General features: G+C 44.7%; 1 protein-coding gene across 1 annotated transcript; it reads left to right on the top strand.

Annotated features, from left to right (window-relative positions):
* Positions 1-2,172: 2,172 nt before the first annotated feature.
* On the top strand, positions 2,173-20,614 carry DHRS7 (dehydrogenase/reductase 7). The gene is made up of 7 exons (XM_005520040.3): positions 2,173-2,324; positions 6,957-7,109; positions 12,655-12,761; positions 13,073-13,312; positions 18,274-18,396; positions 19,813-20,028; positions 20,407-20,614. The coding sequence occupies exons 1-7, from the start codon at positions 2,189-2,191 to the stop codon at positions 20,440-20,442; spliced, it is 1,011 nt and encodes a 336-aa protein (XP_005520097.1). The 5' UTR covers positions 2,173-2,188; the 3' UTR covers positions 20,443-20,614.
* Positions 20,615-21,343: the final 729 nt, after the last annotated feature.

Below are 21,343 nucleotides of genomic sequence, written 5' to 3' on the forward strand. Positions count from 1 at the left end.
TAAATTCTCACCACTAACCAATCACAAGATGCTGGAACTTCATCATAAGATGCTTGTGAATTTTTCCCACTCATCTTTTCTGTGCTCGGCTCCAGCTGCTGCATTCCTGTGTCTTTGGGGATAGCTGGGAAAACCCACACTGGGAATACACTGTGCAGCTGCAGTTTACATCCTTTTCCATCTTTACACTGCCTGTTTGGGTGTGTTGTGGCACAGAGCTCCACGATTGTGTGTGCACCCCCTGCATTTAACCCAAGGAGGAAATGAGACCCAGAAAACACTTTAATTGACTTGTTATTTATTTATATTATTTATATTTTCTGTGACATTAAGGTTCCACTACACTGTGCATTGCACTAACACGGGATAAACAGTTCTCAACTCAGTAAAAGAGGAGAAAACAATATATATAAAGAATACATTTTAATAATATATATATAATATATAAAAATATATTTATATATTAATAATATAAAGAATAGCTGTTACCTATAACTGTGTAACTATGAACAGCCATAGTTCTGTGACTTCCTTTATAACCTTCAGAGGACTGTTTCTATTCTGAAATACCACAGCCATTTAATTTAAAATTATTAGTTTGGACATGGTTGATGACTGGGGCTATTTACAGAAACAAAATATGTTGACGGTGTATTTTTATTTTTCGTCACCTTTCTCTTGTAGTATAGATTAGGTTTGGACTGATTTGCTGAAAAATCAGTAAAAGCCCAAAGGTTCAAAGGTAGACCATGGCTGTGTTTTGCCTCAAAAAGCTATAATGCAAATTTTATGGCAATTCTGGAGGTGATTCATGAAATTTTTGCTCACTGGTGGAGCTGGAACAGACCGAGCAGCTGCGTGTGGTAAAGAACCATCCTGTGTTGCATCTGCTGACAGATCAGGGGCCTGAGCCTGTGAGATTTTGGGAACAGGATGTATGTCCTGTCCTACATAAGCTCTGCATGCATTTGTGTTGTGTCTGGTGAGGTGCCAGGAATTACTGGCTCCTTACCCTTTTCATAGAATCATAGAACAGTTTGGGTTGAAAAGGACCTCAAAGACCATCTTGTTCCAGCCCTGCTGCCATGGGCAGGGACACCTTCCACTATCCCAGGTTGCTCCAAGCATCATCCAATCTAATTTGGAAGTTTTCCAGGGATGGAACACCCACAGCTTCTCTGGGCAACCTGTGTCAGGGCCTCACCACCTTCACAGGGAAGAATTTCTTCCAAACCTACCCTCCTTTAGCTTAAGGACATTCCTGCTTGTCCTATCACTTTTTACAAAGTGCCTCTCCATCCTCCTTTTTGTATCTGTACCTCGTCTCATTAAATCCTTTGGTACATCTAAGCAGTGAGAACAGAGTTTTTCACCTTTGCACATAAGCACTAATCAATCTGTTGTTAAGAACTGTACCTGAGTGATGTGATGACCAGAAATGATGCAGTCCCTGGTGTTTTTAGCACTTGTGGGTATCCACCACCTGGAATTTTGGAGGTCTGAAACGTCGGCCAGAATGGGTACATGTGAGAACTGGGCTCTCATTCACAGGTGGGGAAGCAGGAGGCACGTCCAAGAGCAGCATTCCTGCAGGAACCTGGCCGGGAAAGGATGTGACCTGTCACAGGGGCCAGAGGCGGCTGCAGCTGGGCTGGAAGCCCTCGGGGAGCTCCAGAAGGGAAAGGAATCGCCGGTGTCTCGTAGGGACAGCCACGAGGCTCTCCAAGAAAACGGGCGCTGCTTTTTGTTCTCTGAGCAGTGCTCGGTCTCTGCACACCGAAGCCAAGCCCTGGACGCGGTCCCGCTGCCCGGGACGTGCGGTGGGCAGCGCTCTTCGCAGCGGGGAAAGGCCGGCCGGCCCTGGCTGCCCTGGGGGCGCGGCGAGGAGGGGAAACAAAGCGCTCCGCTCCCAGACACCGACCTTCACCCCCGGCCGCACGCTCGGCCTCTGCCCCACCGACCCCGCGCTTATCGCCGCAGCCTTGGCCGCCGCGGGGCCGGGCGGGGAGCGCCTCCCGCCGCGGGGGGGGCGCGGCCGAGCGGAGCGGGGCGGCCGGGGAAGGGAGGGGACGGGGCTGGAGGGGAAGGGAAGGGAAGGGAGGCGGGGAGGAGGCCGGCGCTGGCTGTGGCCGGCGGGGGCGGCTCCCGATAAAGGGGCGCCGTGCGGGTGGGTGGCAGCGCGGCGGCGATGGCGTGGGGGTGCGCGCTGTGGCTGGCGCTGGCGGGGGGGGCCCTCCTGGCGCTGCTGGTGCAGCTGCTGCGCTGGCTGAGGGCCGACGGGGACCTCACGCTGCTCTGGGCCGAGAGGTGGGGGAAGAAGCCAGGTAATGCCGCTCGCCGGCAGCCCCGGCAGGGCAGCGCGGTGGCGCCGAGGGGGGCGCGGGGAGCTCCGCAAAGGGGGTGGCGGGGAGCACAGGGGTGCTGGTGGCATCAGCCGTCCCGCGGCGTTATCCATAAACACACCCCAAAAATGTAATCGGCCTCCCCTTTACCTGGATACGGCTCCTGGCGCCCCTCGTGCCGGCCAAGCAGCTCCCAAAAAACCTCTCCGCGACACCCGCGAGCTCCCGCGGGGCTGCGCCGAGGGCGGCTCCTTTGGCCCAAAACTGCTTGTTTTGCACAGCTTCTGGACAGGTTCCCCTCCTGGCAGGGCCCCGCGGAGCTGCTGAGGCAGCGGCGAGCGCTGGGCACAGGGACGGTGTGCGAGGGAGGCTCGGGAAGGGAGGAGGGTGCCGGGACCGAGTGGCTTTGTGTCTGTTTATCTGCTGCCCCAGCCTGTTCTGACATCTTCAAGCAGACGCTGCCTTCACGGGGATATCGAAAGTGTTTACGGTGAAATAAACATGAGTATTATTAATGTTGGGGCTGCCTGGGTTTCCTCGTGGATTGTGCCCTGAACCAGGAACACACGCGATGCTGTGAGGTATTCCTGAACCAGGAACACACTGCATCTCTGTAAGGTGCTGCCTCGATCACCTGGGGGACAAAAGTTCCATGAAATACTGTCAGACAGGCACTTTCAGTTGTTGCTCATGTTGAACTTTCTATTCTGACTGCAATTCTCCCTATTTCTGGACAAAGATCTTTAGAAATCATAGGTTTTGTTTGCTTAATAGAGGCTTTTGGTCAGAAAAGGCACAAATTCGTGAATATCCCTCAGCTTAGCCTGCTGGGGTGATTTGTGGTGCTTTAGGTGGGAGACTGGGGACAGAAGGTGCGATGAGAGACAGAGCCTGTAGGATATCCCATGTGGGAATTGAAACCGGCTGTTGGGTTCAGTAGGGAGAAGGGACGGCATCGAATGAAGGTGGATCAGGAGTGGTGGAGTGAGGGTTTGAGCCTGAGACCATGATTCCATGGGGGATGGTGGTGCAGGTGAAGTTTGGCGTTAGGAACAGCTCGAGAGGAGAGTAGGACAAACTTGAGACATGCTTGTGTCTTGCTCTCAGTAGCATCTTCCTGCTAATGTGCATTCTTTTCTGTTCTCCATTAGATGGACTAGCACAAGTAATAAAGCTCTAAAAATTACTGCATTTAAATCAGTGTGAACAATCTCCTGTAGCTGTTCGGATACTCAGCCCAAAGTTTTGTATGAACTCCATCAGAACCTTCCCTTGCTGTAAGAAAACTGCAAAAAATCTTAGTGCATGGACTTTGTAAAGAACATGGGAAAAATCAGGGCAGAGAAGTGAGATAAATCTTGACTAATACAAACAGAATTGAAGTTTTGTCCTGAGGGATCCATGTGCAATATACATCAAGAGGTAGGAGCTCTCTTGGCTAGACAATGTGTTATTTGAATGCAGCCTTCAGAATTATTGAAGGCCTGGAAAACCTTTAAGTAGTCTCTAAAAATTCACATACAAAGACCAGAGTAGTCATTTTATGATGGAGTTGTTTTAACATGTAATACAAGAAGAGTCAGGCAAAAATTCATCAGCATAAGAGGTCAGCTGTGTTTTGGCCGCTTCCTCTTTGCCCCCAGCCTCTGTGCTTGTAATTAAGTAAAATATGAAACTGAAATGGCACCATTTAGCAAACCAGGTAGGAAAACAGAAGGGACAAACAATAGAGAAGATGTTTCATTAAATAACTTTTCCCTTTTCCTTCTCCCCATGTTATGCATGTAATGTAGGGTGCCTAGGTAAATAATGTGTGAATCCGTTAATTTTTAATTAAAGGTGTTATTAGAGCTATCACTCTTGCAGTCATTATATTGTTTTATCACTTCTACAACATTATTATGGGTGTTGAGGTTTCTGGAGATGAAGGTATTTAGCAGAAAGTGGACTGATCTCCTGTGTTTCTTGTGCTATAAACTCTAACTAAAAAGAAAGGCCTTAATAGAGGTAAGACTGGTTCCAACTCAGTGATTCAATTCTGTATAGAATTTGACTTTTGGATTTATTCATTGGCAGGTGCTGGATTGCTTCCCATCCTCTGAATATATCTGTGGTCAGAAGAGAAGGGTTTTTAGGTGCTGGATGCCTTTCCTTCTGTCTTGTGTTTTGCTGGGTGCACAGAAGTCACCCTAAACCCTGAGTTTTCACAGGCATTATCAAGTTAAGAGGGAGCCCTCTATGTATGAAAACCCTGCTCTTAAATTTAGGAATAATGGTAATATTCTTTAGGGCTCTGGAGCAGATGTTCTGTTTTAAACTTCCCCACGTCTGATTCTTTTCCTGAAAGAAAAGACATGGCAACCTTGTGCTATAGGAGCTATAAAATGTTGGAAAAAACTCTAAGCAGAACCACAAAACAACTTTTTGGGTCACTTGCTGTGCTAGTCAGTTCAGCCTCTCATTTGATATGCCTTGTAGCACGGCAGTTAATGGTTAGTAATGGCATAATCTACTTTTATTTTTTAATTTAGCATGGTTAATCTTTAACCTTATTTCCAACAACAACAGGACATGAATTCTGGAGCAAAGCTGATGCTTTGGTACTTGTTCTGCACCAGCATTTGGGGTTTCCCATTGTGTTAACTCTCAGTAGCTCAGTGCTTGGTAATGATCAGGTCTGGGGAATCGGTGGGAAAACTTTCCTTATCTCAGTTAATTATTCTGTTCACAGAACAAGATCCTGAATAACTGCTGTGAAGCTGCCCAAGACAGGTTGGGAACAGGGAAAGGTGGTAGGAGGAAGTGGATTTGTTTTCAGTAGCAAGAGGAATGAGTGTGGTAAGCAGGGTTGAAATTACGTCCATGTGTTGTTTTGTTCGTGTAGTGTTTGTCTGCCCTGGTTTTCTGCAGAAAAAAAATATAATAGGAGAGGCAAACTCCCATCTTTATTGTGTTTAATTCAATACATTTGGAATATGTTGAAATAAAACTGTAGGAAAAGGGTATAAATAAGCTTTACAGACAGCAGCCATTTGTTCTCATGATAAGCACAGTGGATATTCCTACAGCTTCAGCAACATCTCTTTCCACCTCTAGTTCATAACCTCAGAATCCATCTCTCCTTTGGGAACTGACTCCTGTTGCTGTCCTTAGTGTTTTTAGAAACAAACTCCAAACAACCCCAAGCCACAAAAGCCTGGGTTTAGGAGGGATTTTTTTTTGACTGGAATGCAGTCAGCTTAAGAAAAGATAAATAATACTTAGTGCCAGCCCCACAAAGTCAAGCTGAGCTCTGATAGTCAGTCTTGAGTGCTCACTGCTTTTGTCTGAAGGGTTAAGGGTTTTAGTGCTGTGGGATTTGTGTCATTAACTCCAAAAGCAGAAGGTGAAACACAGTGTGGTGTAGAGAGAACCAGGAAATGATTGCTGGAAAGAGCAGGAAGTAAAAGCAGTCCCAGCCACGGTGAAAAATGAGTATTTTTTCTAAATTAAATTAGTGGTTAAATTTCAGAGAGCTGAAAAATGCTACTCTGACCCTTTTCAGAACAGAGCTGGCTTTAAGTCTCAGGAACTGCATTTGGCTCTGATATTTGAATTATGCCATGAAATCTTTCTCAGCTGGCTTAATGCTGGAATGCACAAACCTGAGAAACAGAGAGAAGAGCTCCTGCCAGCAGTGCTCTGAGTCAGATTTTCCCCAAGACTGATAGTCACTCTGGCTGATCTTGAGGAGCACAGACACGTGTCAGGCAACAATTCCTTCTGGAAAGTGCTCTGATACCTGTGATCTTTCATCCCTAAATCATGTTCTGGAATTAATGGAGTGATTTTCCAGCCATCTGTGGTATTTGATGGTTTGGATGGTCAGATACCCTAAGGCTTTTCCCAGTGCCCAGGTGTACCACGGCATGGGAATGACTGCATAGGTGGGAAGAGGCATTATCAGCAGAGGACTAAATGGACCAAGATGCTCTTAATTTTACTACAGGTTAAAAAAAGTGTGTCAGAGCAGGTTCTGGGGAATCCATGTGTGAATTTACACCTTGGGAACTCTGTGTACTCTGCCCTGGCCAGTGCAGGAGCTAACCTGCACCGATACAGAAGGGAGTGGATGAACACCCATTTGAGTTTTTGTGAGTAGCTGTCTTTGTTCAGAGACTTTTGCTCAGTCAGCCATTACTCTGGAACAATTTTTGGGATGAAACATTATTTGGAAATATTTGCTTAGGCTTTTGTTTGTATTTGTAGTACAGTAACTGTTTCCTGTCAATTCCAAGAATTCTCTTTCCTGTTTTCCTCTGAAGCTGCTTTTGATGAGGTTAGTGGAATTATAATGTGTGGATGGCCTGCAGAAATGCAATCAGATTTCTTCCATCAGGTAAATAACCCATGTTTATTCAGATTAGCCTTGGAACAAAGTTCAAAAGGCAACACAACAACCATGAACAATTTCACAACTGCTTGTGACTAAAAAATAAAGAACTCAGGATTTTGTAACACCCCCCAAAATGAGCATATTTCTTAGAAAGAGTGCCAGATTATACCCCTGCAGTGAGTTAGATGCTTATCCTAGCATAGGCAATGTGTGAACTGCTGTCTTGATTCTTTTGCTAGAACATGAACTGCGTGGCAAGGTTGTCTGGGTGACAGGAGCCTCAAGTGGCATCGGAGAAGAATTGACTTACCAGCTGGCAAAGCTGGGAGCCTTGCTTGCCATCTCTGCCAGAAGGGAGGATGAGCTGCAGAGAGTGAAAAAGAAATGCCTTCGTAAGTACAACTTAGCACTTCATGCAAGCAGTTCCACCCTGCCTGGGCTGGAATTGCCACAGGAACACTAACCCACATATCACAAGAATAAATTTAATGGTGAAAGTCAACTTTATACAGAGCTGGTATCTTTTTTAGTGAGTGAGGAGCCTTTGTCTAGCCATGCATTTCAACTTCCTACATAAGCCACTGTTACCTAAAAGTCTCATTATCAGTTCCAAGTGCTCTTGTAAGGTACTAGATTAAGAAATGGAATAAATATCATGGAGAATGGAGGAAACAGTTCAGGGGGTATTATCCTGTAAAGAAATAAACAGCATAGATGCTTGCTACTAAAAATATTATTTCTTTAAGTTTGTGCACATTACAGGCAGAGAGAAAACTGACTTTGCTCTTTGGGAAATGGACTAATAAAAATGTTCAGGAGAAGTTGTTCTGAGAATGTAGAACAAAGAGGATCTCCTCTAATCAAGAAGAAAACATGTGAAGTGAAATTTTTAACTATTCCAGTCATCTTCCAGTTAGCTTTCATATGCGTGATGACTCAGTAGTCTGGCTTCATTCCTCCTGTTTCTCTTTTCTCCTCCTGTTTTCTGGCTTGGCAGCAAGAGGAATAGACAGATAATTCACACTGATAGATTGAGGGTTTGAACATGATTAACGTTATGCATGTTTTCTGACTATTTCTCCTCTATAGCTCAGGATGGAGTATTTTATGTGGAATGTGTTATCACACCAAGAGTTCAGTCTTAGCAATGTTGACAGAATGTCCACAGTCTACTTGGAATGTGTGCTAGGGAATAATCAGATGTTTTTCTTGGATTGGCACCTAAACATGTCTAGAAAGCTGAAAGTTGCAGCAGCCTACACAGAAAAGCTTTCAAGGAACTTTCAAAAATGCACAGCTCCTTAGTTTTATTTTCTGAGGGCTCCAAAAATCAGTCACTTAAAGAGTCTGATATTTAAAAAGAGGCATGGGATGTGTGATGAGTGTGGTCAAGTGGCAGTCAGGACAAAATCCCAGCGCTGTGTGATGCAATGGTCAGTGGTCAGCAGAAGTCTGCAACACCATTTGCGTCCACAGCTGTTTGTTGTGATTGCAAAATGGATAACACGAGACAGGCTGGCAGCAGCTGCAGTCCTGGATAGGCATTTTCAGGAAATACTTGTGTGATATGCTAAGGAATAGTCAGATATATTATTTCAAGTAATGTGAACCAAGAGCATTGATTTATTTATCTGAGATGATTTCTGCCTCTGACAAATTTCAGTGTTCCTGTGAATGTCTGAGCTGTGCCATACACAACCTTGAAAATCTTATGTAGCCCTGTACTTTGCAAATATTTGCTACTGAACTTTGCTTTAACTGAAGATCTGATTAGTAGGAATATTGGAAACTCTTCAGTAACACAGAAATATAACCAGGGCAGGAAGTGACAGGACAAGGGGGAATGGCTTTAAACTGACAGAAAGCAGGTTTGGATTAGATATTTGAAAGAAATTCCTGCTTTTGAGGCAGGTGAGGCCCTGGCACAGGTTACCCAGAGGTGGCTGCCCCATCCCTGGAAGCGTCCAAGGCCAGGATGGATGAGACTTTGAGCAACCTGGTCTAGTGCAAGGTGTCCCTGCCCAGGGCAGAGATTTAGAATGAGGTGATATTTAAGTCCCCTCCAACTTAAACCATTCTGTGATTCTGTGATAGTTCATGTTTTCTACAGCCAGCTTCTAAGTAGTGGAAGATAGTAATTGGACCCACTTCCACTCTTATTCTTTGCTTCTCAAGGCTGTGTAAATCCTGTTTCCATCCCTTTCCTTGACTGCTGTGTGCCAGCCACCCCCACCCAAACAACTTAGTGGTCCTATGCTCCACCATCTCCAGTTTATTAGTATTTGTTTTGAGCTAGGGGGTCCAAAATCAGACACAGTGCTCTATGTGCAGTCTTAGAATGCTGTGTAGGAGCTCTTAAAAATCACTTTCCCTCAGTGTGCTTTTATTAGTGCAGCCCATTAGCATTTGTCATTGCCAGAGGCAATGTTGTTGGCTTGCACTCAGCTTGCTGCTGCCCTTCCATCAGGACCCAGGTCTTGTTTGGAGATCTGACCCTCTGGATGTTGGTCTGCAGTACTGCAGAGGAATATCCTGTCCCAGGTGTGAAAACCTGCATTTTTTTTTTTGATTGAGCTTAATGAGATTTGTCAGACTCTTCTTAGAGCTTGTTAAGGTGCCTCTGCATGGCAGTCCAGCCCTGCAGCAGCCCCTCTGAACTTGATGTTAAATCAAAATTATATGAAAATCTGTGTTTTTTTTCCCATCATCTGGGTCCTTAATGAAGATATGCAAGCATATTGATCATGGAGAAATGCCACAGCTGATCACAAAAAACAATTGAGCTGGTCAGGCAGTATATGGCCATGCTAAATCCATGGTGGCTTTTCCCACACACCTTCTTGTCCTTCACTTACTTGGAAATTGCTTTCAGGAGAAATTGCAACGAAATTTTCCCAAGGACCGAGGTTAGGTTTTATATAATTTATTTTCTTGCTGTCCCTGGGGAGCTACTCCTCTTAGAAGAAAATTCCAAAAAGGAGTGATGCTGGTCAGTTCTTGTAAATCACGCATGCATGTATTGCCCTACTTGTATGTGCATTTTGTCCCTAATTTGTCTGACTCTGGTAGTGTTTCTTTCCCCAGAGCCTCAGGAGTGTGGGAGACCTGAGAGGAGATCTTGCCAGAGAAGACTGGGGCATTAAGTACCTCACGTTTTTCTGTGCATTTCATCATTTCTTCCTCACCATCCCTGTCCAGCAGTGAGCTCACTCTGTCTTTGGCCTCCCTTTTGTTGCTGCTGTACCTGTGAAGCCTTTGCTGCCTTTCACATTCCTCAGCTCCGGTGGAAACTCCAATTTCAGCTCCACCTGGGCGCTGATCTTCCCGATTCCATCTCTGCATGCTTGTCCAGTGGGTCCATGTTCCTCTCCTGGGTGGCCTGTCCCTGCTTCCACCTGCATGTTTGCTCTTGGCAGCTGAGTTCAAGACTGCCCTGTAAGGTTTGAGTAGCACGGGGTGGATGAAGCCTGAGCAGCAGTGTGCAACATCAGTGTGAATTTGGCTGATTTATGGGGCATAATTGGAGCTCATGTGCTGCAACACGCCTGCTGTAAAGGTTGAACACAGCAGCAGCTGAACTGTGTCAGAAACAAGCACATATATCTTGTTCAAAGTTTAGTGACACCACCCTGTGCTACAGGTTTGTGCATTCTGCACTGCTTAAAAGCTGAGGGGGGCAGAGGGAGAGAGGGGGAAGTGTAATCCCTGTTGAGTCATGCATATGCCAACTCAACACTTGACTGCACTTGGGCAGGAGGGAGAGAAAACAACTTGTATAACTCACTTGGCTCCTGCAAGAGGCTTCTCTATTTCCCCCACCACTCTTCCTCTTTCTGTTGTAGGAAATGCTGGAGGCTGTTTTCTCTCAAAAGCCCTAAAAATGAAAAAAAAAAGTAGGGGGGGATGTTTCCTGGTTTGTCAAAGGTCAAATATGATTTAATTATGGATAGGCCAAATGAGTGACAGGCAATCTATAAGTTCCAGAATTATACAGTAATTGAAGTTAAAATGAACCCCAGGAGGTCACGTTGATCAGCCTCTGCTGAAAGCTCAACCTCTGCTGAAGGACATTTATACAAGGGAGAAGTAAAAGACAGAAGGGGAAATGCAGAAGAGCTGGAAAATCTCTGAGCTATAGTGTTTATCATGTTATGAGAAACTGCTACCTGAGATTAACAAGTATTGAAGAGAGTTGTTGATCTGACCCAAGCAATGAACTTTAAGGTCTCCCACTTGGGACCAAGTGTTTTTTTCTGGATATTATAGTTGTTCCCTTAAAAACATCACTTTGGTAGCAGGCAAAAGGGGCAGTGGAATATTAGGGTTTGTTAGTAAAAGCAGTGAGAAACACCATTCTGGCAGTGTATAAACTGGAACATCAGACAGAAAAATAGGGATAGTGAGTGGGAGAAGGAGTTTAGGAAAGGGTAACAGGAAAGTTTGGTTTTTATAAAAGCTATATATGAGGGGTGCCTGAAGAAAGGATCCCTGGCCCTAGAAAAGAACTAAGGCAGATGCTGGAGATGTACAGTTTGAATGGTGTGGAGGGTGGAAATCCTGTACAAGTTTCTGGTTTAAAATTTCCTAATGCCAGACATTTCTTACATCTTATAAAAGAACACTTCCTTCCTTCCCAGCAGTCAGTGTCTCTTCCTCTGCTCTTTCCTTTCTCCCCTGTGTGGCTTTCATGGCTGGGCTGACCCTGTGGTCTTGCTAACCCATGGCAGAAACATCCACACCCCAACAGGTTTCAGCTGTGCAAATCTGCTTCAGGCAGCACCAGGCAGAGGTGTGTCCCTGAGAGGGCAGCTTAAACTACATTTTACTGCTGTATTTCTGGAAGAAATGGAGGAGAACGTGCACATGGAGGGGTTGGAGGGAGCAATAAATGGAAATACTACTAGCATTAAACTAGACAGTTGGGTTTATTTTAACCAGTGGCTTAAATACTAATGACCTTTGAACAGAGGCAACTGGTGGGTTTAAGTAACCTCTTTATTTCTATATCACTGTTAAGACAAAGTTCAACTTTCCCTGTATTTGCAAGAAGTAGTAATTAAAAAGTCAAAGCCTGAGGCTCTCTGAAGAGGGCAGCTGCTTAAAGGGGAGCAACCACACTTAGATATGGCTAGGAATCAATTTAGGAAAAAAAAAATAGCACTAACAAACTGATATAAATAATGTAAAAAATCTTGTTAGATGTAGTTTAAAAAAAGGCTTGAAATGATGAAGATTTTGTTTATGTGAGTCATCTACCCCAAAACCCCAGGGTAACAAATCACTGCTCAAGAAATGCCTTCTATGGAAAAGGTCATTTGTTCTGAAGAGACAGTGGGGGAAAAGCACGACAAAAAGGCTGGAGCTTGATGGCAGCTGACTTTTATTTCAGGGCATGGATATATTAAAAGCTGTCAGTTAGCCAAAAGCCTTTTACCCCCTCCCAAAAAGGCCCCAGTAATTCAGCTTCTATACACTTTGCCTCATGGCTACTCAGGTGTGTATGTTGTGTTTTGGGTGTGAATTGTACGAGTCCTGTTGTCAGGAATAAACATGCTTGAAATCCAAGCAAAGTGTCAGGGCTCCCAATGTGCTTCTGAATCTCTCCCTGAAAGGTTACAAGTTGGATTTTACTCCTAACTATTGCAATTTATTTGGAGAAGTGAAACTTCTGTATTCTGCTACAAAGCCTGCTTAATAAAGTCAGGCTTTTCACATCCAAAAACATAATGAGAAAAACACTTGGTAGGAACAGATTAAAAATAGATTCTCTTTGGGGGTCAAAATGGAAACAAAGCAAGTGTTTTATTTCCAACTTGATGTTATGATTTCTCGATGTCTTCTTTGTGAAAATGTGATGTTTAAAAGCACATTATGTTTCCCACAGTTCTGATGCTGGGAATCTTATCAGCCCCCATTCCCTTTATGGTTGTTTTTTAGAGATTAGCAGCTTGAGTGAAAATGATATCCTTGTTCTGCGTCTCGACTTGACTGACAGATCCTCTCACGAAGCTGCAACCAACAGTGTGCTCAAGCATTTTGGCAAGGTAAGATGTGCTTCTGGGGTTAAACTTCTCTTTTTTCTTTGTCTCCTAGACCTGCATTTATGTTCATATTTCACTTTTATTTTACTGCATGATAAATTCAGCAACGTCTACATCTTCCTTCAGTTTCAGTATTAAACTTGCTCAAGAGTACGTGCATTTTTATCCCTTCCGTTGCTTGCTTCTGGTTTTCAGCAACCAACAAATTATTGCTGGACCTTCCCAACGACTAAACACTCACTGAATTGCCTGAAGAAGCACAAATATTAAAGGAGATTGTTTTTATATTAATTTATCTTTGTATCTTTCCCGAGATTGATGTTTTGGTCAACAATGGTGGGCGCTCGCAGCGCTCCTTGTTCGTGGACACAAACCTGGATGTCTACAACGCCATCATCGAGCTCAACTACCTGGGCACCATCTCGCTGACAAAGTATGTCCTGAACCACATGATCCAGAGGAAGAAAGGGAAGATTGTCACTGTGAGCAGTGTGATGGGCATCATGGGAGCTCCTCTTGCCACCGGCTACTGTGCCAGCAAGCACGCTCTGCAGGTGAGCTACAGCCTGCAAGTTAAAGAAGTTAATTAAGTGGAGCAGTACCAGTGCTGTAGCTGAGGGCTTTGCTCTGTGCAGGAAACACGAGTCAGCTGAAATTTCACACAGCATATGCAACATCCTCAGGTATTGAAAGTCCTTCAGAATTAATTTGCTCTGAAATGTGAAATAGCTCCCACTGTAGAGTTTTTTTTTCTGACTAGGATTCAAGTTCCAGCTTGGTTGGTTCTAATCACTACGTGGTTAAATTCCAGTGTGAACCACAAAACCTCAGCCTTTGGTCTTCAGATGAGGGAATACCTCAATGAGAAGATTATTCAGTTGCATATAGAGCCCTGATGTTCTCAATTCATTTAGGGAGAGTCACTGGTGAGAGTTTTAAGACTTGAGGAAATCTTTAGGACAGTGAAGTGAGAACAGTGAGTGGTAAGGCAGACTACTCAGAGAAATGAGAATTCCTCAATGATCCATCTGGGAGCAGCTGAATGACTCTTCCCATGAGTTGTGTCTTTCTGTGGTGTGAAGAACTGGCAGCTCACAGTGCCATAGGAAGTTATCTTCTGTCTAACACTTAGCACTCATCATTGCCTGGAAAAAGTTTTTGAAAGCAGTGTCACTTGAGTAGAAAAATGTAAAAGAGGAGCTCAGAAAAGTTTCTGCCTGTATCATTGAGGAATCACTTGTTTAACTAGTAAATTTGTTTGGACATATTTGTCTTTCACCACTGTTTGGCCTCCTGCTAATGTACATTTTGATCTCAGTAAAACAAACTTCAGCTGTGCTCAGTGATGGTTTAAAAACTGGCATCTTCTCACTCCCTGCTGCAGTTCAGCACATGAGCAGAACAAACTGCTGAAGCCAAGGGGTCAATATCTTTTTGAAAATTTGACCAGCAACGGCAAAAATGTAACAAGTAGCTGTCACTGCAAAGCCTCTTGAAAAGATGAAGATGTAGAATATGGTGACAGATCTCTGCTAAAAAAATTCCAGTTAGTGATGGGGAGAGATCTGCTGCTCTTCATTGGAGTGGCAATGCTGGAATTGCCCATTACAGGCCAGCATTTGGGTTAAGCCTGGTAGATTTAAATTAGAAGAATGCAATGAGCAGAAGCCTGAGTTCCCTTCATGCTCCTTTATTTATTAAATGTTCTTTCGGTTGAATTATCTTTGGGTGTGGTGCATTTGGACTAAGCACAGATAATTAATTGCAGAGCACAAGGAATTCATGTGTTGCTTTAAAAATACTCAGAATTCTGAACTTCATGTTAAGATTGAGAGCACAGACAAAGATTTAAAGAGATAGCTTACTAAAATTAATTAAAATAAGCTGGGGGAACTGCTTCAATATTTATTAGCTTCTACCTCTGCTCAATAACCAGGCCAGATTCCAAACCTCCTTCCTTGTTTCTTTCACAATATTTCTACAAGCACTAATTTCAGGTGTTGAAACATGTCTTGCAGTATTGATTTTGGAAATACTCTGCCTTGAGAGTCTTTGACTCTCAAGGTCTGGAGTTATGGCTAGATGTGAGCATGAAGCCTCCAAAATCTAGGAAAAGCTTTTTTGAAATAAAAAACTTCACCAGTGCAGTTCACATAAAGGAATTCCATAAGAATGGGATAAGAATAAGAATTCCATAAGAATGTCAGCCCTCCTTAGGTAACCCTGTAGTCCATTTCTGATGGTGACCAAGAAGAAACAGGAAGAGGGGAGAGGAAAAATAAGCCAAAGCAAAAAGAGGTGTTTTTCCTGTTCAGGTTTCCCAGCACGTATCCACCTGTATTCTAAAAGATCTTCTTGAAGGTTGTGTTTTGGCCACCAGTTATTAAATAGGTGAGCCAATCTGACATGGATTCACCTGTTGTGGGTTTTGGCTTGTTCTGCTTTTGTTTTGTTTTTTTTTTAATTCATGCCTTGGAGTCTATCACAACTGACATACTTAATGCTGCAAACTTAGTTACACCTTTTTTTGAGAAAGTCCTCCCTTTTGCTTGTGGGTTTTTTGTTGTTGGGGTTTTTTTTGTTGTTGTTTGGTTGGTTTTTTGCTTTTTATGGTTTTCTTTTTTGTTTGTTTTTATTTTTAATTCCTTTAAATGGCAGTTGTAGGAGGAAGGAAGGAATTCTGCCTGGAATTAGAATCTACTCTTGGAACAATCATGCTTTGATTCATGCCAACTGGAATTCTTCAGAACAATGTTCTACTGATGAAATTACCCTTTATTTCAGTGCTGGGAGTGCTGTAAGAGCATGAGTCAAGCCCATGGCAGTCTGCATCTGCCTGGTGCAGTTTCCCTCCTGAAGGGATGATGCTCATGGAGATCATGCACCATTCGCCCACTCACAGTTCATCTAATTGATGGCATGGGGAGTGGATCAGGAATGGTGGCCTTCAAAATGTTCCTTCATCAGGAACTTGTTTAAGAACGACAGGGATTGAGCAGCAACAGCTCCTTTCTTTGTTCAGTATCTGGTCATTAAAGGAATTTCTAAATATCTCTGTGAGGGTAGCATTTGTTACAGCCTTGCCTTGTTCAGCAACTTCTAGGATTTGGTCACTAAGCTGGAAAGATCCAGAGGTGGCTAAAAGAAGTTTCTGTCCTGAACACTCTGCCCGAATGTCAGAGCTGGCTTCAGTCTGGGCATGGTGGAAACACTCCAGTTGTTCCTCTTGTGCTGGAGTTCCTTTACTGCTCCCAAATCTGGGTCTGTCCCTGACTGAATTTCAATAAGTAAAAGCACTTATTTTTCTTGCTGAGGAATTTAAAGCTTCTCTTCTGGGAGGAAGTAGTTTCATACCAGCTATCTTTGAATATCAAGGTTAAGTGCTGGAATTAGAAAACATGTGCATGCTGCACACAGAGCCTCCAGAGAGGACTGAGCCTATGTAAGATTGTGTATTTCAAGAGGCCCTTGTCAGTGTGTATCAGCCAGGATTTAGGGTGGCTGAGTGTCCTGGCCCTCCTGAGTTGATGGTGAAGGCTGTGCCTCTTCTCTGGTGTAAAACCTTGGAGATGCAGCACGAGGGAAGGATGTGGGACAGCAGAATGGCTGCAGAGCAGGAACAGGAGCTTGCTGGCGTCTCTGGCTACTTGCATTTCATGTTTGCAGCCTTTAATGGAATCATCCTGGCTTTGACAGTGCCCACAGAGCTGCCTGCTGCTGTGGGCCTTTGTGTGGCTGCTCAAGTGCCCAGTTTTAGGTACAGCTTGGATCTCAGGAGCCTCCCAGCAGCTGAGCAGGTGTAGGAGCTTTAAACTGACTGAACCGTGGTCTGGCTTCCCTCCAGTCACAGTATTCCCAGACACATGTCCTTCCACCTCCTCAACTCCTGGAAGTGCATCTTGAGTGTGTTCCCTTCAGGCAAAATGGAGGCCAGTTCTGTTCCTCATCTCAAATGCACAGGGAGTGCTGGGCAAGTGGGACTCTGTGTCTTTTTATGTGTGATTTTATCCTCAGCTGGACTGAGGGCACCACCTTTGTGTCAGGGCTGCACAGCCTGGGGGTTTGGGGGCTTTTCTGAAAGAATGGGCTCGGGGCCCTTCAGGGAAGGAAGGGGATGAGGAAAGGGCAGGTTGGGATGTAGCATTAGCCTGGAGTGGTGGCTAAAACACAGCCCTGTTTGTGCACACCAGGGTGGAGGGGCCAGGGGAGAGCCTGGCTTTTTAAACCAAAACAACTGGGTGTCCAGGAGCAGATTCCCATCTGTGCAGGAGCAGATTTCTGGGCACATGAGTGTCCAGTGTTAGAACTTAGTCCTCTCCAGGCTTTGCTCACATGCTGTGAAGATTCAGCCCCAGATCTGGGGGCTGCAGTTACTCACTGCTTTAAATTCATACTCAGTGTTTTTAGGGAACCAAACTGCAAATTAGCCACCAGCAACTGGGAAATTGGAGCCCTTGTTCCTGGTCAGAGTGTGCTGCTCCTTGCTGAGCCTCGGTGGCTTGTTCCAGCTGCTGGTTCTGTGTCACCACAGCTCATATCTGACTGGTTTAATCTGTGTTGCAGCTCAGGGAAGAGCTCTGAGTCAGCCAACCCTCCTCCCAAGCTGGATGGCAGTAAAGTGATAAAATTTTACTACAGTGGGAGAAGTTTATCAGCCTGTGCTCACTCTGTATCTCTGCTGTGACACAAAATTACATGCTGGAATAAATACAGGGGACTGTTGGTAGCCAGGTCAAAAATAAGACACAATGGGGTTGGTTAAATCATCCTCCACAGAGCTTGGCCAGCAGCTTTGGTGGAATGCACCCTTCTGAATTGGCCACATTTCTCATTATGGTTGCTGTCTAAATGTGAATTGCTACAGAGTTTCAGAAAACCTTGTATGCTCTTAGCTTAAAGAAAAGTACTCGCAATTTTTAAAATTTTGGTTTAACTTGGATACACTGGCAGCGTATTCCTGAGCTGAAATAAGATTTGTATCTATGTGGATGCCAATTTCAAACTGTAGCAGATTCAGTGCTGCAAATTAACCTCCTGAAGTGTCAGGGTGAATTTTTGACTTTGCTATGCTGAAAATTTTCCTCCTTTTCTTACATAAACCTGTGCCACTTACTTCACAGAAACTGTGTAAACTCTATTGTCACCCCAAACAGCAATTGACCTGCAAAAGGTAATTTCCATGATATTGCAGTTCTTAGGATTGGTGGCATTTCCACTGCCAAACAGCAAGACTTGTCCTCATTACAGGGTCAGCAGAATCTGGCTGCAGTGTAGAGAAATTATTGTGTGTTTGGTAAGATGAGGATAGATTCCTCCCTGGTTTATGTATCAGTTTGTAACTGCAGATAAAATGCTAAATTAGCCATTGATCATGAAAAATCAAAGAAAGTAGTAGGAATTGCTTGTAGTAGAATCTTGTTATCTTTAAAGTATAAATTTGTATGAAAAGATGTCATCAGCTAAACCTTGCAAAAAACATGGGAAGGGAAGATTTCACTATATTTTTGTCTTCTAGGGATTCTTTAATTCTCTGCGGACCGAGCTGACTGACTACCCTGAGATAAGCGTTATCCAAATCTGCCCAGGGCCTGTACAGTCCCAGATCATCCAGAATGTCTTTACTGAGAATCTTGCAAAGGTAAGGACTCAGTTCTGTCATGACAAACCCAACTTTTGCTGTGGGGCCAATGATCCTTTCATGGGGTACTTTTGTCTGGTTTTGTCCTCCTTGCAAGCACTGACCTCGCCTTCTTACCAAGAAATGCTCTGAGCGGTGCAGAATTGTGTATACTTTTGTAATTCTTGTGGTATCAAATGAAAATTGAGTTTGATAATTGCTATTCCTTGTCTCTTCCAACACAAACAACCCAAATCTAGTAAAATGTACTGTCCAGCCACTGTGCTGCAGTTATTTTTGGGGGGAAGCCAGGGTTTTCTGGACACAGCTCTGCCTGGGAAGTGCTGTCCTTGCTGCACAGGTAGGGTTTTGTTTGCCCTGGTCACGCTGTGCCCTGGTGGGTGACGCTGCTGCTGGCACAGCCCCGGCTCAGCTGACACGAGCTGTGCATTCCTTTCCTGTTAGGGATTGTTCCAGGAGGAAAAGCAAAACCTTCCAACTGCACAATGGCTTTTAGTAAAGGCTGTCTGACAAAGCAGCTGGCAAAAATTGCTACTGTGATGCATCAAACTGTAATCTGCCCCAAATTCAATCAATTTGAAGCTCAGGATGACCCACCAGTGAGGAGGAGGGGATCTCTCATTGTTGAATTGAACTCTGGAATGATTTTTGTGTTGGAAAACTTCTGACTTGCATGAAAGAAAATATGTACTTTCTGAACAATGGTGAAAGTTGCAAAACACATTCCTCAGATTTTGGTGTGGCAGAAGACCAGGGAGGAGGAGCAAATCTAGACCAGAACTGCTTTTGCCTTGTGAAATAGGACAGATTGCTAGAGCGGCCTGTTACTGCTGGAGTGAAATGTGCACAAGTTCACATGGCTGTGGTTTATGTTGGTTTATGTTGAACACTAAAATGATACACAGGGACAAGACCTCAGGTTGATGCCCCTGCTCCAAAGCAGCTGGCTGCTTTTCTGTTGGTTGAGATCGAGACAACTAGCAGGAATATTTAAGTTAACAGGGAATGTGACGTGGCCTACTAACTTGGCTACTTGAGTAACTTGTAGTGTAGAATGAGGCAGGCACAGCTGGGAACTGGGGAGTTCTCGTTCCTCAGAGCTGCAGAGGGGGAGCTTGTTCAATAATTCCCATCAAGTGGAAGCCCTGCTTGGAGCTTGGAGATCCATTTTTTTTAACCTTTGATCCCTCAATAGAGGCATTAATTAAGAGGGTGCTTTATTTGAGCCAAAGGAAGGCAGAAAGTGTTCCCACACTGCAAACCAGAGGGATGGGTTCCTCTGCCCCAGTCTTTGGTGAGTTCTTCTTGTGGGGAAACTGGAGGAGTGTGTCTGGCACACGGATCATGGCCCTTTCCCTGCCTCTGTCACTCCCAGGGATGCAGTTCTAACCCCTCCCTGCTCTGTGCTCCCCTCAGTCCATCGAGAACAGCGGGGACCAATCCCACAAGATGCCCACAGACCGCTGTGCCCGGCTCACCCTGGTGAGCGTGGCCAACGACGTGAAGGAGGCCTGGATCAGCGACCACCCCTACCTGGCCGTGTGCTACCTGTGGCAGTACGCACCCACCTGGGCCTGGTGGCTCATGAACAGGATGGGCAAGAGGAGGATACAGAACTTCAAGAGCGGAATTGTGAGTGTGCAGCGTGCCCCTCTCTGCCCTGCTTGCTTGTTTCACTCTGCTGCCGTTCTCTCCTGCTGTGGGAATGTTGGGATTGCACTGCTCCTCGCTCAGTGCCCTGATGTGCAGGGCAGTGCTCCGTTCCTGCAGTGCTCCCTGAGAGATGCTATTTATTCTTTTGGTACAAAAAACCCCTCTCATCTTGAAGTACTGCAAGAATAGGAAATACAAATGTAAGGGTGGAAGATGTAGCTTAAAACTCTGTGCTTTCACACTGTAACTGCCCATGGTCACAAGCTGTTTCAAAGCAGGTCTTTCACTCACAGTGTTGTTTTTAACACAGCAGAAAGCTGGGTGGGGAAATACTGATTTAATGTCCTCTCCCTCCAGGATGCTGATGCCTCTTATTCAAGGAAGAAGAAGTAAGGAGGAGCGTGCACAAAATCCTGCTGTACTTGTGCTAAGGCTGAGAAACTTTTCATATTGCGTGACTACAAACAGCTTTTTTTTGGTTTTGTTATGTCTTTGTCATCCTGTAGCTTGACAGATCTATTGAGCTGATGACACACTTGACTAAATAAAAATCTCTTTCTAAACACACCTGTTTCATGCCAAACTCCCACAGGCTGAATTTTGAAGGTTACAAGAACTGAGACATGAGAGGCTGGGCTGCTGCTCTGACACAGGCAAATACCTGATTAACAGCCTAAAATTATAGACCCCTGAATCCTGTTTCCTTCACTTTCATTCCTAATTCATGTTCATTAAAAAGACCCCCACACGTAGGAGGGTGTGGTATAGAGGGCAAGGGTGTCTGGTCTGTGCTTGGGATGTGTTCCTTGAGCAAAATGTGTGTTCAGGGCTAAATCCCTTCATTTCTGACACAACAGCATTTACCCTCTGGCCCCTTTTGCAGCTCTCCTGCCCTTGCACTTCCCTGTGTGTGATCAAGGTCACAATCTAAAGCAAGGAGGTGTTGGGAAGAATTAAATAAAGCTCTACACACACCTGATTAGAAAACAGCAGTTCAGGGGTGACATGTGCTAACAGTGGCTCCCAAGCTCAGTCCCATTGCTGAGTGCAGTTCCAGAATGCCACCAGTAATCCCAATAGCAGTGGGTGAACACAGACAAGGCCAGGGTTGAAGGTGCTCCAATTCCTGAATTTCAGATAAATCAAAGAAGTGTTCCAACCCAAACAGACTGTGGCTTAAGAGCACACAAAGAAACCCAACAGCTGAACAGGGGCACTCAGCTGCACAGATTTGTGGGACAGAACAAGAAGCTTTAACTCCTGTTTCTGCCAAAAGCAGAATGCAGACAGGCTA

This window comes from Pseudopodoces humilis, chromosome 7 (genome assembly GCF_049639895.1).
Source record: "Pseudopodoces humilis isolate 2021_Gansu_Grassland_sample_001 chromosome 7, ASM4963989v1, whole genome shotgun sequence".
In the NCBI taxonomy this organism is placed as follows: domain Eukaryota; kingdom Metazoa; phylum Chordata; class Aves; order Passeriformes; family Paridae; genus Pseudopodoces; species Pseudopodoces humilis.